The sequence below is a fragment of the Loxodonta africana genome, chromosome 2 (assembly GCF_030014295.1).
Source record: "Loxodonta africana isolate mLoxAfr1 chromosome 2, mLoxAfr1.hap2, whole genome shotgun sequence".
Classification (NCBI taxonomy): Eukaryota; Metazoa; Chordata; class Mammalia; order Proboscidea; family Elephantidae; genus Loxodonta; species Loxodonta africana.
In genome coordinates, this window is record NC_087343.1 from 64,907,569 (window position 1) to 64,924,971 (window position 17,403).

General features: G+C 38.1%; 1 protein-coding gene across 2 annotated transcripts in view; it reads right to left on the reverse strand.

The window, feature by feature from the left end:
* Positions 1-13,463, reverse strand: part of ELOVL7 (ELOVL fatty acid elongase 7) — a 29,075-nt gene extending 15,612 nt beyond the window's left edge. Inside the window, exons 1-2 of one of the 2 annotated variants that reach the window (XM_010588158.3) lie at positions 13,134-13,463; positions 1,879-2,069 (exon numbers count right to left, since the gene is read on the reverse strand). In XM_010588158.3, coding sequence (XP_010586460.1) covers positions 1,879-2,069; positions 13,134-13,197 — 255 coding nt within the window. In that variant the 5' untranslated portion in view covers positions 13,198-13,463. Of the gene's footprint in view, positions 1-1,878; positions 2,197-13,133 lie in introns of those variants that run through there. The other variant, XM_064272294.1, reaches the window with a different exon arrangement.
* Positions 13,464-17,403: the final 3,940 nt, after the last annotated feature.

The window sequence follows — 17,403 nt, forward strand, 5'->3', positions numbered from 1 at the left end:
CCTCTTTGGGTTCTAAACTGAACTGGTGACTACATGTTCAAGCAATCACTATAAAATAAGGCACATGCATTCCTTTAGTCTCCTGCATTTGACCGTCACTTTGTTTATTTTTGGCCTCACATCCCTAGTAGAGGTATTTATTCTGTATATCACTCGTGCTCCACACACTAAACCAGGTGTTTGGATGTGTCCTGGAGATGGCATGCTGCTTGGTTGTCAAAAGTCTTTGTTTATACAAAGTTGTACTTACTGCTTGTCTGATATTTCATTTAAGAACATTCCAACAGTCTGCTAAGCATTTTATATATACACATACATATATATATACATACATATACACATACATATATATTTACACATACATATATATATACACAAACATACACACACGCGTATGCCTAGGAATAAAAAAAGAGTAATAATTTATATTTGGCAGATAATAAACTCTGAAACTACCATATAAGTAACTGAAGTAATTAGTGGTTAATGGGAGACAAAAACTCTCACATTCAGGTTATTTTCAAACTTTCTTTTTATTTGTAGTTACTAAAGTATAAACCAAAACTGACTGGCTACCACTGGATTCCATCTAAACCTGAGAAATATATTTAGGGACATCACAATCATTGACACAACCAGACAAAGAGCCTAAGAATATCTGAACTTGAGGTACCCAAGAGAAAATTTGATTCAACCCTGACTCTGTAAGATACGTAACCAGAGAGGTTAAGTGCCTTACTCAAATCAGGTCACTAATTAGTTGCAGAACCAGGACTAACTATTCTCTGGTCCCCCACCTTCCAGGTGTATTCTTAACACTATACTACAGTATGCTAGATCCTATCCCTGACAACAGATAAGCATGTACTTCCTCTCTTCCTCATCCCTGCGACTCTTTCGCTTTAGGTTGCTCATACTCCAGAAGGGATAGTAAGAGTGGCCTGTGAGTTAATTTTGGAAATAAAGTAGAAGAAATGGAATGTAGCAAAGTAAGTCCAGACTTCAGCAGGCCTGTGAAAAACAAGGCTAATGTAGATGAAAGGTGATCTGATCACGTGGATTAGCAGCAGAAGGCAGGTTGAAAAGATGCAGGTGGAGAGGCTATGGGATCAAGAGAATCCAGAGGGGCCATGCTGGGCCCTGAGTGAGTCTCAGTTGTAAGAACAAGCTGTGTTGCACAGGAAGTAAATAAGGGGTAGAAGATGAGGAAGCCAGCTGGTACTGGAAAGGAAGCACAGAATTCCAGAGAAGCTGATGCATGAGAGGGGCTGAGGAACATTAAGAGCTGAGGAGAAAGAGGATCCACAAGTCTGTTTTTGGGTCCTGGAACATCTCCATTCCTTTAATTACAATCAAGGGACAGGCCCCCTCACCAGCTTATATTAAGTCTCAGCTCTGTGTTCGGTCTGTCATCTTATTGCTCACTAGAGCATGCAGAAACCAAAGGTGCCTATCATGATGATGGCAACTCATTACAGGGTCAGAATAAGCTCTGATGTCGGACAGAACCTGGTTCAAATATCAGATTTCCACTTACCAGCTATGTTACTAAGTTATTTATTTTCTCTGAGTATGAATTACCTCAAAACTACCATTTATGGACTCATTTAATCATTTATTAAGGCTTACTACATGCCAGTCCCTAGATTAGATGTTAATCTTTCTCATCAACTATGAGTTAGACTATTCTGAAATCTTTTCAAGAATTCCTTATCTTATCTACACATAACAATTTTTAGACAAATAACTGCCCTAGTGAGGTCAGTTTCTAAAGCCCCTTAAATCTCAAAAAGCTACCCTTATAGTCACGAAAACATAATGACAGATAAACAGGAAGACAGACAAAATTTTCCCATTAGGAATACTGAAAACACTTGCCTCATAACACATATACACAGAAAAAAGTACTATGAAAAAATTGTACGTTATCATCGCTCTCTTGAGTTCAAAGGGCTTTCGGTTCTCCATGAGCTTTGGTCCCAGAGAAGTGACAAAATAGACATAGATTCCAAGGATGATGGTTTGTGGGAGAGGCGAGGACATGAGGAGCCAGTCTTCAACTCTCGGATCTAAGAGAAAAGCAAGATGTAAGTGCACACTCACTTGGCCAAGAGATAACTGGCAGCAACCAACATTTCTTTAAGCAAGCACCTAGATCCTAGCTTTGATATGGACTATTTGACAAGGGTATCTTTGGAAAGGGAGAAGGCAAGGGAAGTAATGAAAGATAGTGGAGTATCCTGGGATTAGAAACAGTGGGGCTTTTACCACTCCTAGGCTTCAAAGGGCAAGGCATGGTATTAGTTACCAAAACCTAAAGGAGTAAGTCATGTGGAAAAGCCCTCCTTGAGAGGAACCGCAACTTTCACTCGAAGGACTCAGCTAGCCCAAGGCAGTTCTACAAGAGGACAGGAGGATAGATACCCAACTTTATCCCCATCCTTCTTTCTACTTTGCTGGGGCTTTCAATTGGCTGAACTCAACCAGAAACCAAAGGGCAAGGAACCCATCCCATGGGTGTAATTAATACTGTTTAGCCTCCCCTGTGAGTGAGCCTCCAGGGTGCAGCAGAGAGGAAGAGTAGATTTGGAGGACAGAGGACATTCAGCAAAATCCCACCGCTCATCCATCTATAACTACCATTAACATCTTAGAGTTTTTCTATACTGGTTTTCTTCTGTATATAAGAAATATGTTTGTGTTTGCTTCTCAACTTTGTTTTTCCCCCAAGAAAACTGGAGCACTTCTACATGTATTACATCATAGCATTATAGAGTTGAAAGGGACCACAGCATCATCTAAATCTCCAAAATGTGGGTCTTGGAGTCCAAAATGTGGGCTATCCAACCTATAATTTTGAACAAAAAATGTATTGGCCTTACAACCATGTATTTAGAAACTTATCTGATCATTTAAAGTGGCAGGCCAGCAGAGTTAGATGAATTAAATATTGCAACTCAAGGTGAAATGTGATTCATTCTATAATTTAAAGTAGTTCAAGTATAATTTTACTAAATTGCCTCATAAACCCAGAGCATTATGAAGGAAAGTGAGTGTGGACAAGGTTCCACGTGCACCTCACTCCAAACTGAGTCTCAACTAACATCAATATGCTGAACACCATCACTTCATCAATTGAAAAAGAGGAACGAAGGGCATGCAGACCTCGATCATTTCGCTAATTATGTCACCAGTTACTGAGAAATTATGAATACTCTTCAGGTCTGACTTTCCACCCCATGCAAAAATTTCTTCTTCAGCAGAAGTCCATGACAGACGGTTCACACGGTCTCAATTTGAGTGTGGAGAGCTCACCTTTGACAAACATTCTGATATGCTTGGGTATGACTCTAACTATTAAAAATGATTTTATCTGCAGTCAAATGGGCATCCGTCAAGAATACTAACAGAATAATATGTTGTGGGGTTGGCAACCAATATAACAAAACACTATGTATATTGTTTAATGAGAAACTAATTTGCTCTGTACACCTTCAACTAAAGGACAATAAAATAATAATAATAAAGAGAAAAAGAATACTAAGAGATGCCCCGTCTTAAAAAAAAAAAAAAAAAAGTAAGCCAACAGAGTCAATAATCAGCTCTAAAACAGACCCTAAGATATTTAGGAATTAATATATGATGAAAGAATTCCCATAAACAAGCAGGAAAGGGAGAGATTATCCAACAAATGCTGATAGGAAAACTGACTACTTAGGAGAAAAATAAGTTCATTCCTAACCTCATATATATATATATATATATATATACACATATACACACTATACAAGTATGTCCCAAACTATGGGATGAAATCAAGTTTTTTTTTTTTTTTAAGACATTTCACAAAAGGGGAAGGGGGTATCTACTGGAAACGTTTGGTTAAACAGGTTTCTTTACTACAAAATTTCTTAGTGCCTCATGTTCATTGTGAACTGTCAAGATGAGAAGGGTAGTATGCAGCATTGCCCAAACTTAATTGGCCATAGAATCCTGTTTTTTTTTTTTTTTTTTTATGTAGAACACCACTTAAGATCTTATGGAACTAAGGTTCGGTGGAACGCGGTTTGGAAAAGATAGCCATTCACTAAAATAAATTTACAATTAAACCATTAAAAATTAGTGATGAGAAGGTAAGTAAGAGCAATTTAGATATATTAAGGAGGTAGGAAATACAGGAATTTGTAATTGGTTAAATACAGAGAATGAAATACAGGTAGAAGGAAAACACCCAGACTTTTTGATTGGATAACTATACCATCACTGAGAATGGGGACACAGGATTAGGAATATGATTAGTCAGGGAGAGATGGCTTATATTGTAGAAGACCTTACATTTGGGGTGCCTGTAAAACATTCATGTGGAGATTTCCCCAGGTACCTGGATCTATGGGTCTGGAATTAAAAGAAAGATTTTGACTGGAGGTGTAGGTTTGAGAGACATCATCACATAAATGATGGGCAGTAAAACTGGCTTAGAAAAGTGGGTGGAGTAAGCAGAGTAAGTGGCTCAAGTCAGAGTCTTGGGGACTCAACATTTAAAGGACGAGCAGCAGAAGAGAAAACTGCGAAGACAGAGAAGGAGCAGCTGGAGAGGTAGAAAGAAGAAAAACCACAAGAGTGAGATATCCTAAAGCCAGAGGAAGAGTGAATTTTGGAAGGAGGCAAAGTATCAAATGTGGCAGAGAGGCAAGTAATGTGGGCTGAAAAGTGCCACTGGATTTAACAACAGGAAGTCACTGATGCTCTTAGCAAGAACAATCTGAGTAAAGTATCATGCACAAATACAAATTCAACAAATGTTTGCTGACAGACATTCTTAAAAATAGAAAGCTCTCAAAATTTTAAAAGCACTTTCCCATATTAAGAGGTTTTATGTAAAAGCGTTGAAATTAGCTACCCAGATACACATCACTGAAGTCTTTCATTGTCTCCATCCCTTTCCCTTTAACAATGTCAAGTTTCCCTGGACATCTGGTTGTCACACACAATTAAAATGGCTACCAGGAACCCTAGCCATAGGCCTGCACCTCACAAAGGAAGTCTCAGTAAAGAAAAGTATTCATACAACTGGGGACTTAGAGACAGAGTTAGAACTGATCAAACTTTGATGGACTTCTTCTATCAGTGGGTAATACAAAACCTTAAATAAACAAACATCATAATCTATATTAATGTATCTCATTTTTATTCCTGCTGAAATAAGGATTTCAAACCAGCACCAAAAGCAGGCCTCTGGGAAAATATTAATGCTGTCCCCTTTTGATGGTGAGAGTACGGATGATTTTTATTTATTTTTTTATAAGCAATTTCAAATGTTTCTGTTATTAACAGACATCACATGTATGATTAAAAAACAGGTCATTTTTAAGGGTCGGTAAAGGAATTCCTGAATCAGAAATTTATTTTATTTTACTCTTTCACCGGCTCAGCAGGAAGAAAAAAAAATCAAATGACATCATCTTTCTTTCTTCCTCTGGTAGCAGCAGAAAGAAAACAAGCCTGGGAAAGCACACTGAGCTGGTTTGGGAAGCAGAAGAAAATAATTCAAAAATAAATATTTTTTTTCCTGCAATTTAACATTTCTAGCAGAAACCTTTTCTTAAAATTCTGTAGGTAACTACCAAGTTTAGAGATAAAAAAAAATCATTGCATCTTTTGGGAAAAGCTGGTTAATTTAATTGTATGTTATTTTCAAAGCAAATAAAAAAGCACTAAGCTTTTTATCCTGTTTCAGCAAAGTTTTGGAATAGGACAGCCTGGGTTCTAATCCTGGCTCTCCCACTGATCAGTTATATGATCTTGGCCAATTTACTTCTGTGCTGACTTTCCTTATCTGTGAATTGGGCATGAAACAACATCTATCTCACAATAGGTTTAACAAGTTATTTTTTGCAAAGAAGAGCCCAGCACATTGTATGTGCTGAATAGCAACTGCTACTGTTGTTACAACAGATAATTCTGTCAGCACAGCAGAGTCATCTCTGGGGTATTTAAAAATCAAGTGGCAAAAGACGGCCCTGGTCTAACTGAATCAAACTCCTAGGGCATGGGTCCCTGGCATCCATATTTTGAAAAGTTCCCAAGGAGACCATGATAAACTGTTAGAGCTAAGAGCCAGGGGTTTGGTGGGTAACCAAGTTTCCTTCACCTATATTGAGGGCCATGGCATTGCGTACCAGGTGTCCTGCAGTCATCTGTTAGGTGGTTTCCTGTCCCCTGTTCTATCCTGCTACACCCCGTCTTCCACAAAACTGCCAAATTCACTTTCTAAAAGTACAGCTCTGCTCTAAATTAAATTAGCTCTCTCTCACTAAACAAATAAAATTCTAAGTCTTTAGTACAACATTCGTGATTCTGGTGGTTGTTCACTTTTCCTACTTTCTCTCTCACCAGTAGTTATACCTTTCTGAATAGGAAGTTCGCTTTCATGTGAGATAGTGAGCTGTCTATGAGAAAGCTACAAGTCTGGTGTGGATGATGATTTGATGGGGTTGCTGTAGACAGGGCTCCTTGATGACTTTTAAAGTTAATTCTGACTCAGCCTACGATCCAGCAAATTACACTGGCGGGGGAGGGGAGGGTGGTAGAAGTGAAGTCTATTTTCCCAGAGACAAAAGGGTGATGGGGTGGGAAGAGTACTTCCCCTCTATTTGATGTCAGAGTTGGGCTTAAGTATCATGAGTAGAGCCAAGAACAAAGCAGAGGACGGGAAGGCAGCCTGTCTGAGAATGTACACCCCAGTGATTACCTTATGACTATGACTAATTACTATCACTTTGAATTATGACTAGCCTGTAATTTTTTTCTAAGAGTGTTCCAGTGAGAGTACAAGCTATAAGTGCCACAAAGATAGAATACTAATGAGCATTTCCATCAACTACTTGTAGGAGAGTGCTGTCTTTTTAAGTAGCACGCACTAGCTCAAAAAGTGCACCTGTTAAAATCTCAAGCACCAATTAAGACGAAGACGCTGGAAGGAAACGCAAACATGTACCTCTAGTACTTCGTGAAGTACTAAAGGTTCAGGTTGGAAGCAATCTGGGTCATACTCCACCCTGTTGCAAAAAGGTCACAACTAAGTTTGGAAAGTCATTATTGCTATACAAGACAGGTCTTTTTAAATATTAAAAGCTTTTTCATTTCTCCACAGCCCGAAATGCTAACTGTAGCATTATTTACAAACCTGACATTTTATATGTAAGAACCATAACAAATCCTCTTATAGCTTAAGTATTAATTAAACTATTTTATAATTCTGTAGCTGTGGAATTTTCCACATGAAATAGCTACACATGACTACCGCTTCTCTAGCAATCAGAAAACCAATGAATATCAGTAAGTTTCCCCAAGGCCAGCGAGGAGTAAAGCCAAAGCCAAGAACACACTTGAAATTCTTGGCCCTTAATCATGGGATCAGGACTTCCCAGGGAAAACAAAGTAAAACCGAACTAAGATGGCCAGAAATGATTTATAGCAGCTCTTAGAGATCAATACTTCACTAAGTAGAAGGAAAAAGAATCCTATTTTGTGTGTGACAGTGTTCTCAAAAGCTGTAAAGCCTAACACAAAACATTTTAACCCTTCTAGGGTTGCTATGAGTCAGAATCAATTCGATGGCAGTGGGTTTGGTTTTTGGTTAGACCCCAAAAGAAAAAAATAATAATAATGTGAAGAAACTTTTTTAAAAAGTGATATGCTATATTAAAAGTATTTTAAAATAAAAACCCTCTCTCATCTGTAACAACCAGCACCACTATTTGTGTGGAAATACTTCCCAAATAACAGAGCACTTTCATGCATATTATTTGGTCGGTACCATTCTCATCTCCATTTTGCTAATTAAAAAAGAGACTCATGGACAATAAATAATGTGTCCAAGATCACACAGCTAATAACAGTAGTGTCAGAACTTAGATCTAGATCTTCTCATTACACCTCCCCATGCTCTCTCTCTCTTCTCCCAAGACTTCAAATTAATGCAACTTCATATATTCAGCATTTCCAGCCTTCTCCTCTCATTGTCCCTGTACTGTCTACAATGCTGTCTCCAGGACTCTCTTTATTACTCTCTATCTTTAAGCACCTCCAGCCCTTTGCAGTTCCTTTTTATACCTCAGCATTACCAAGTTTTCAATGTCAATATTCCAAACACAAAGTAAATGGTCTTCGATGTAAATATCCCAAATAAAAAGTAAATGGTTGATTCATGGATAAAAGTGGAAGTGGCATTCTGAAGTAGTTCACTTTAAAGTTATACTTGTATAACCATCTGAATCTATTAGGCTCTTGAGTTAGGACAGTAAAGATCTGAATCTCTTGGGTTCCTGCATTTAGGAGAGTGAATAGCAAGAGCTGGATAGCCAGCAATTCATTTTTACAAACAGCTCTATCTCAAAAAAAATATACATCCAAATATATTTGGATCCCAAGTTCAAATAATGAGAGTTCAAGTAGCAAGGTCTACGTCTACTTTGAAAAACAATTGAAATATTAGTATTTAAGTTAAGTACTGAATATATGAGAACAAATCACTGTTAACCTTCAGAGAAGGATGACCCCTAAAGTAACCTATATGTTCTTTGCATCATTACATACATTGAGAAACTAGGAAAAAGAGAAAACATAGGCATAGTGACTCCCCAGTCCCCTCCCAGAGTGAAACTTCTCTCTTTATGGGACACTAAAAAATGATCCTTTGGGGGAAAAAAAAAGGAATAAAGGAGGAAAAAGATCCTGGGGGCCCTCGTATGGTCCAAACATTAATGTACTCTCCTGTTAACCAAAAGGTTGGAGGTTGGATTCCACTCAGAGGAGCCTTGGAAGAAAGGCACAGCGATCTACTTCCAAAAATCAGCCATGAAAAACCCTATACAGCACAGTTCAACTCTGACACACATGAGGTCACCATGAGTCAGAATCAACTCAACGGCAACTGATAAAAAAGATCCTAGGCATTTTTATGGGGCAAAACTGTTGTGAAACTTTTTAGCGAAATAAAATTGATCTTTAGCAGATTACAGAGAAAGACGTCAACCATGAAAGGGTATCTTTGCTGAAATCACTGTATAATAAAGTTAGGAGGGGCCAAGATGACAGTGTAGTCAGACACTTCCTGTGGTCCCTCTTACAACAAAGACCCGAAAAAAATGAATCAATTTTATATGATTCTGAAGGAACCCTGAACATCAAAGGCAAAGTTGAGGAATCAGACTGAGTGGCAGCGGAGGGAGAGACATTCAGAAGCAGCAAAGAGTTGCCAGTCCTGACCTGGCAGGAACCAGCATCCTGCAGGATGGGATCAGCTGGCACCAGCGGTGAAGCAAGCAGTGGCATTTGGGACGCGTTTTCCACATCAGGAGAGATGGAGTGGCAGAGAGTTTCCTTATGCTTCCAGAATCAGTGAACAGCAGTACTCTATTGGCAAAAGATAAGCACATGCATCTAACCTACCATGTGGATCAAAAAACGCCCCTTTGGGAAAAACATCTCTCCCATTTACCTGCTCCCTTCCCACTCTACACTGGGTCCGAGCCAGCTTCAGAGATTGCCACATCCCCCGGCCAGAAGTAGGACCTGCCATGTGCCCTGAGCCATTCTCCCGGCCTTGGAGAGGGAACAAATTAACAAACAGGAAAAAAAGAATCTGCTGGCTCCTCTAAACTGGGGACTCAGGGCAGAAAGAGCTCCTTTGCCTAAGCACAGGCATAAGGGGTCCATGAACTCTGAATGCCTTTCACCCCTGCATAGACCTGTGAGGGCCCATTTCAACAGTGTAGGCCCTCATTAGCACAGTATAATAGGGTATATACCTAAAGTTTAGCTTCAACTATTTCACATATATGGTGGAAAGGCAGGTTTGTGACATTTGACACTGCTCTGCCTATTAAGCAAGGTCTTCACCTACCCACATGAGGGGCCTGAGAACTGGTGGCTCCACCCATGCCACCTAGCCACCTGCAACAGGGGTGAAAGAATAAGTGGTGCCTCCCAGCCCTTACAGCCAACAGCACAGGTGCCCACAGTCTGGTTGCAAAACTCACCCATCTACATGCTCTAGGGAACAGAGACACACTTTCCTCACAAATACTCAGGGGTGGCTGTCAGCCCTCTGCCCTTGTTCAGCACGTGACCCCCTACTGCAGCCAGATAGCTGTGCCCACACCAATCACCCCTAATTTGTCTAAGACTATATGTGGGAGCCTGCACCACACACTTGGTGACTGACTACCCGTACACCTGAGCTGAATCCACACAGGAAAAGTAAACGGACTCCTGGGCTCACATACCTAGTAACATCTCCAACCACCTGGTGACAGGATGCTAGAGCTTCAAAGGCACCAAGAATCAAACTAGCTCACATGAGCAGCCTATTTGGGCATAACAAAACAAAACAAGAAGCTAGGACACAGTAAGCAAACATAAAATAAATAAATACAATAACTTATTGATGGCTCGGAGACAACAGTCAAATCACATAAAGAGGCAGACATGATGGCTTCAGCAAGCTCCCAAAACTAAGAATCAGAAAATCTTTTGGATGAAGAGAACTTCCTGGAATTATTGGAGGTAGAATATAAAAGATTAATATACAGAACTCTTCAAGAGATCAGGAAGGAGATCAGGCAAAATGCAGAACAAGCCAAGGAGCACAGAGACAAAGCTGTAGAGGAACTTAAGAAAATGAGAGAATAGCATAATGACAAATTCAACAGGCTACAAGAAACCATAGAGAGACAGCAAACAGAAACCCAGAAGATGAACAACTGAATAGAAAGTCATAGGAGCAGAATTGAGGCAATGGAAGTCATAATTAGTGAGATTAAAGATAAAGCACTTGACACCAACATATTTGAGGAGAAATCAGATAAAAGAATTAAAAAAAATGAAGAAACCCCTAAGAATTATGTGGGACTCTATCAAAAGGAATAACCTATGAATGATTGGAGTACCAGAACAGGGAGGGATAACAGAAAATACAGAGAGAATTGTTGAACATTTGTTAGCAGAAAACATCCCTGAAATCATGAAAGATGAGAAGATATCTATTAAAGATGTTCATCGAACCCCGTACAAGGTAGATCCCAAAAGAAAGTCACCAAGACATATTATAATCAAACTTGCCAAAACCAAAGATAAAGAGAGAATTTTAAGAGAGGCTAGGGATAAACGAAAAGTCACCTACAAAGGAGAGTCAAGAGAAATAATCTCGGACTATTCGGCAGAAACCATGCAGGCAAGAAGGCAATGGGACGACTTATATAAAGCATTGAAGGAAAAAACTGCCAGCCAAGAATCACATATCCAGCAAAACTGTCTCTCAAATATGAAGGCGAAATTAGGACATTTCCAGATTAACAGAAACTTAGGGAATTTGTAAAACCCAAACCAAAACTACAAGAAATACTAAAGGAAGTTCTCTGGTTAGAAAACCAAGAGCACTAGATATCAACCCAAGACTAGAACACAGGACAGAGCAACCAGATGTCAACCCAGATAGGGAAATCACAAAAATAAATCAAAGCTAAAACACTCAAAATAGGAAAATAGAGATGTCATTATGTAAAAGATGACAATAAAACAAAAAAGAGGGACTAAAAAATGTAGTCATAGATCTTCCATATGGAGATGAAGCCAAGGCGATATAAAGAAATAAAAGATTCATTCAAACTTAGAAAAATAGGGATAGATATTAAGGTAACCACAAAGGAAACTAACAATACTACACATCAAAATAAAAAACAAGAAAAATATAAAGATGAGCAAATACAAAATCAACGACAATGAAAAAGATGAAAAGAATATACATAAAGAAAAATGACAGCCCAGAAAATTAAGTGGAATGAAATGTCAACAACACAAAGAAGAGACTTCAAAATGACAGCACTAAACTCATACCTATCAATAATTACAATGAATGTAAAAGGACTACACGCACCAATAAAGAGACAGAGAGTGGCAGAATGGATTAAAAAACAGGATCCATCTATATGCTGCCTACAAGAGACACACCTTAAAGAGACACTGTATAATAGAATATAATAACAATTGTGATAGGTGCCAAGAAGTGGTACTTTTTCCTCCTGAATTTGGTAGATAATGTGATTTTTGGTTGATAGATAAGAATTAACCTAAAATGGTAATGGTGATATGTATAAAATAATTCAAAGCTTAAGTACAGGCTACTAATCATGTTCAGAAAACGTATGTTCTAGTCTTTTCTGCCATCAACTAACCATGATTTCGGTAAGGTCACATCTCTGGGCCTCAGTTTCTTCAACTCTAAAATGAAGAGTTAGGTTTGATGATATGTAAGGTTCACTTCAACACTAAAATGATTTGATTCCTTGTCTATTTTAAAAATTGACTTTTGTTAATATTTTTTAAACAAATTTTTTATAGTTATAAATCGACACATTTGTTATGGTTAAAAAATAGATATAGATAAGTAAATAAAAATTACCTACAATCCTACCATACAGAGATAACTGCTAACCCTCACAAAAGGCAATTTTATATATGGTGTTTTATAACCTGCTTTCATTTAACATAGTTCAGACTTCTTCCTATGTCATTAAATGTTCTTCTATAACATTGATTTTTTTTTTTTTTTAATGGCTAAGGAGAGAAGGTAGGCATTTCAGAATCATCCAGGGATTTTCTTTCCCCAAGAAATGGCTGCCTGCCCTTTCTGATACACTCCCGGGGGGTGCAGCCCCTCCCATTCATGGGCAGAACCGTTGTTGGCAGTAACTATTATCTTCCTTAGGAGCATTAATAAGGCAGAATGAAGCCTAAGAGAACCTTTCCTCTAAATCAGTTCTAATGACCACTGAATTAGAACATGCCATCATTTATTATCCTATTTGCATCACTGTAATTTAGGCTATTTTCAATATTACAAACATTACAATGAATATCTGTGTAGCTCTATCTTTGTACATATCTGCAATGAAATCCTTGACACTTCCTCCTCGTTAACTAGTAATAAAAATCAATATTTGGGGTGTCTATGAGGGAGTGTTGAGTTGCAAAGTCTCTGAATCTGTTTCAGTGAAATTCTATTCAATATGGCAATCTGACATAAAAAGGAAGGATGAAATGAGCCTCATTTGGAAAGTTTGGCTACTCACCAGCATCTTTGATCCAATTATCATAGAGCCGCACAGTCCTCGATGTAAGATCACTGAAGGCCATTTTCCACAGGGCTTACTGACTCTTAAGTTCTTCAATAGAACAGGAAAAAAAAAGAAAGAAGTGCTTTTATGATTTATCAATGCAAATAAAGCCAAGATTCTAGTAATACAATATTAAAAATGCTAAAAATTTAACAGGAATAACTAGCAAAACAACAAATTTTACTGAAGGAAAATGCATTAGTGAACCACATTAAACCCTGATGCAGCTGCAAATATTTCAGGTTTTCCATCATTCTAGGGACACTACTTTCAGCAAAAGGGCTGCAAATCTATATAAAAAAGAAAAAAAAAATACAGCAGATACAAAAGGAGTAACCATTTTGTAAGTAAGAACTTTCATAGGACTATCTTCCTTTTATGGCAGCAATGCAGATCAGGAATAGTCTGCGCCTATCAAGAAACAGAAAAAATACCCAGGAGAAGAAAGTCGAGAAGATACACAAACTTTCAAAGAAGCTACTCTGATCCCAGCCTCATAACTAATCTTCACGTCTAATAAGTTCTTCCATGTGCAAGTTTTTACAATTTAAGTAAAACAGAGGGAGAAAGGGAGAGGGAAAGAAGATCTACAAGAGCCAAGGAGAAAGAACCTGCCTATGGCTGAGTTTTAGATATCAGCCCTCTGGTTATTTTATCTGGACAGATAAACAAGGTTAGCTAGGAAAATTCTGAGAAGATCAATGAACTCTCTATTATACATTCAAATACATTGTAAGTCTTCAGTAGCTAAAGTAGTGTGACACTGGAATGATGAAGAGACAAACCAGTGGAACAGAATAGAAAATCCGGAAACACATGAAATACACATGGGAATTCAGAACTGTATTTCAGAAATTCTAAGATGTACTTCTGTGCTATTAGTACCCACCTGACAAATTGATGTTATGTCAAAGTTTAACTGACAGTGCTTTTTCTTTCTTATTGGGACATGAAATAATGCTGTGTCTTATAATCAATGGTGTATTTTATACAAAGACATATGCTATATGATAAAAGTGGCATCTCAAACTAGTAGGTACTGAATTACCAGCAGTTATTCAATAAATGGTGTGGTACAACTTGATAGCCATCTGAAAAAAAAAAAAGTTGGGTACACCAAGATAAACTCCAAAAAGATCAAAGATTTAAGAAAAATCGAACCATGAAAGTACTAGATGAGAACAAAGGAGAATGGAAGCATGGGAGAATACTTTTACAAACTTGGAGTGGGAAAGACCTAGCTATAATTTAAAATCCAGAAGACATAAAAGAGAAGACTAACAAATGTAACCATATTAAATTCAAGGGGAAAAAGTTAAAAAAAAAATACAAACCAGGAACAAATATTTGAAATTCATATTATAGACAAAGGGCACTTCTCCATAATATATAAAGAGTTCCTACAAATTGATAAGAAAAAGATCTAGAATCCAAAAGAAAACGGACAAAGTTCACAAAAAAAAAAAAACCCAAAAACAAATATCTCTTAAAAGTGGAAAAGTTGTTTAACTTTATCTGTGGAAGAAATCTGCAATATTTTTATCTATCAGATGGACCAAGTTTAGACATTTTTCATCAATCAGATGGGCCAACATCCAAAAGTGTGCTAACTCTATTGGCAGGAGTTTGGACAAACAATCTCTCTTCATACACTGCTGGTGGAAGGACAAATTAGTATAACCCTTAGGAAGGGCAATTTGGCAATGTCAGTCAAAACTACATATGCATATATTTTAATTCAGCAATCCCACTTCTGAGAACTTTTCCCATAGACATACTTGCACTCACGCAGAATGACATGTATTCAAGGCTATTCGTTGTATCAGTTAGTAATACCAAAAGACCGAAAACAACCCAAATGTCTATTAATAGTGGGCTGGTTAACAAATGATAATAAATCCACACTATGAAATATACCATTATAAATAAGAACAAGGAAGCTCTCCACGTGCTGATACATGAAAAAAGCAAAACAAGGTGTATAATTTTAAAAATTACTCCCTTTTATACAGAAAAATGACAAAACAAATAAGAATATAAATTTGCATTTATATATACTGCATAAAAGAAACTCTGAGACGATACCTATAGAAAAGGGAATGCAAACTGGGTTGAAGGAATAGAAGGAAGACTTTATACTATTTAGTTTTTGACTCACATGAATATATTACCTACCCAAATAAAATAATTAAAATATTTTAAAGAAAAAAAGAGAGAGAGGATGAAATCAACTGCTCCTTTACTGGAGTATCTTACTTACACACCCATACACAAATGAACATACACGAAAACAAGGATTCTATCTTAATTCCTCAAGACTCGGTCCCTCCAAAGGCTCTCTTCAAATCCAGGGAAACATGTCAACATGGACTGCTATCTGACACATCCTGTGTCCTGAAGCTGAGTTCTGACTCAGATTGTGGTGCGTCCAGACTCTTGCCAGAAGTCAGCCTGGACTCTTGTTTTCCTAGGCACCATTGCCATAGTGGAAATATAATATAGGATTATAAGAAGGGACTCAGGAGTCACGAAGACCTTGGTTTGAACTCCACCACTTAATAGTTGAGTGACCCTGGGCAAAATTAAAACTCAGTTTCCTAATATGTAAAATGGGAATTCCACAACCTATGGAGACAAAATTCATAGAGTTGTTTTGAGGACCTCACAAAATAATATGGTTTTGTAAAGTTCAAAGCATGGAATCTGATAAAGAATGAACATTCAATCAAAGTTAGCCATTATCATTTTTAGAGGCAAGTTGTGCCACTTGGATTAGAAAATACCTGGATAAGCTCATAACCCAGTGTCGTTAAATGACAGTTTATGGGACAAATCTAGGGAAAATCTGATAGCTACTTTGATTTTCAGAGCTGGTATGTCATAGATTATATACCATTCTTCCCTGTTGTTTTCTAATAGTCTTGGTATAAGCGTTTTCGACCATGCTAAAAGCAACTTTCCCCTCATTTTAACCACTGATATAACAAACTCCAAGCCCTTATTCTCATAAATAAAATTTTTTTTATTTTAATAATATTATTTAAATGAATCAGCCAGAGTGAAAGATTTTAATCCTAAAGGGCATGTGATGGGGTTACATCTCAAAGCATTTATTCTTGTTTTCTATACAATCCCCTTCTCTCTTCTTTTACCAGTTCCACTAGATTGCTAGTTTCACTAGGCCATTTTTCCCTCCTCACCCCTCACCTAAGTTCAAAGCCTCAAAGAAATCACAGTATAATGTGGCTCAGAAAGATCCACAGGCAGCAAATAGAGCTGGTTTCTCTGATCTCAAAGACTACATACTAAGCTGAGATGGAGGAAGGGAAGAAGGCAGTCAGAGGAGCAAGTGAAACTGGATGGGAATGAGCAGCAGGAGTAGGCACCCTCAGAGTAGCCAGGAGATCAAGGGTGAGACAGGTCTGCAAGAGACTCATTAGTCCAAGAGTCCAAACTCTCTCACTGACCCTTTGCATGTAGATAAGCACCTGTTCAACAATCCTTAACACTTCTAGGCCCACCAAAAGTGAAGGAGTGGATATAACTGTGCAGGGATGGGCCATGCAAGAAAAACTCGATCCCTTCATCTTGTTGGAACTGAACACAAGCGGCTAGGAATTTCCTCAGAGCTGGGACAATGATGGACTTGATTTCAACATGACTTGTGGGGACTGGTATAGAAAGCTGTTAACTGAATTTGGGGCAACCTGGGTTGTTCTCAAAGTGCAGTGCTATCCCTAGAGCCAGGCATATCTCTTCCCCCTTTACCGTGATTCAGCACGGGCACTAGCTTGCTAGTCTGTTGGCACACAGGAAGCCGCCTATTCCCTGTGGCGTAGATAGTAAAGATACCTTTTAGCTGACAGCAGAACCAGGGCCTTATTAAACAATTTAGAATACTTGGTTGCATAAAAATTCAGGGCTGGAAACACCAGAAAAGTCCAGACTTTCATGTAAACGTGTGTGAAGCTCACCAGACTAATGAGCCCAGCATGGTTTCTAGAGACCTGGATCAAAAAAGGAGGACCCTTAGAAATATTTGATCTGCGATCCTATCCCCATAATAAGCCCTGAATGCTGTTAAGTGTAGAGGAGGTGCCCTATAGCCCAAATGTTGTCAGCCTGGGAGAAAAACATGTCACTAGGGTACCCCTTGTTGTTGTTAGGTACCATTGAGTCAATTTCAACTCATAGTAACCCCATGTGACAGAGTAGAACTGCCACA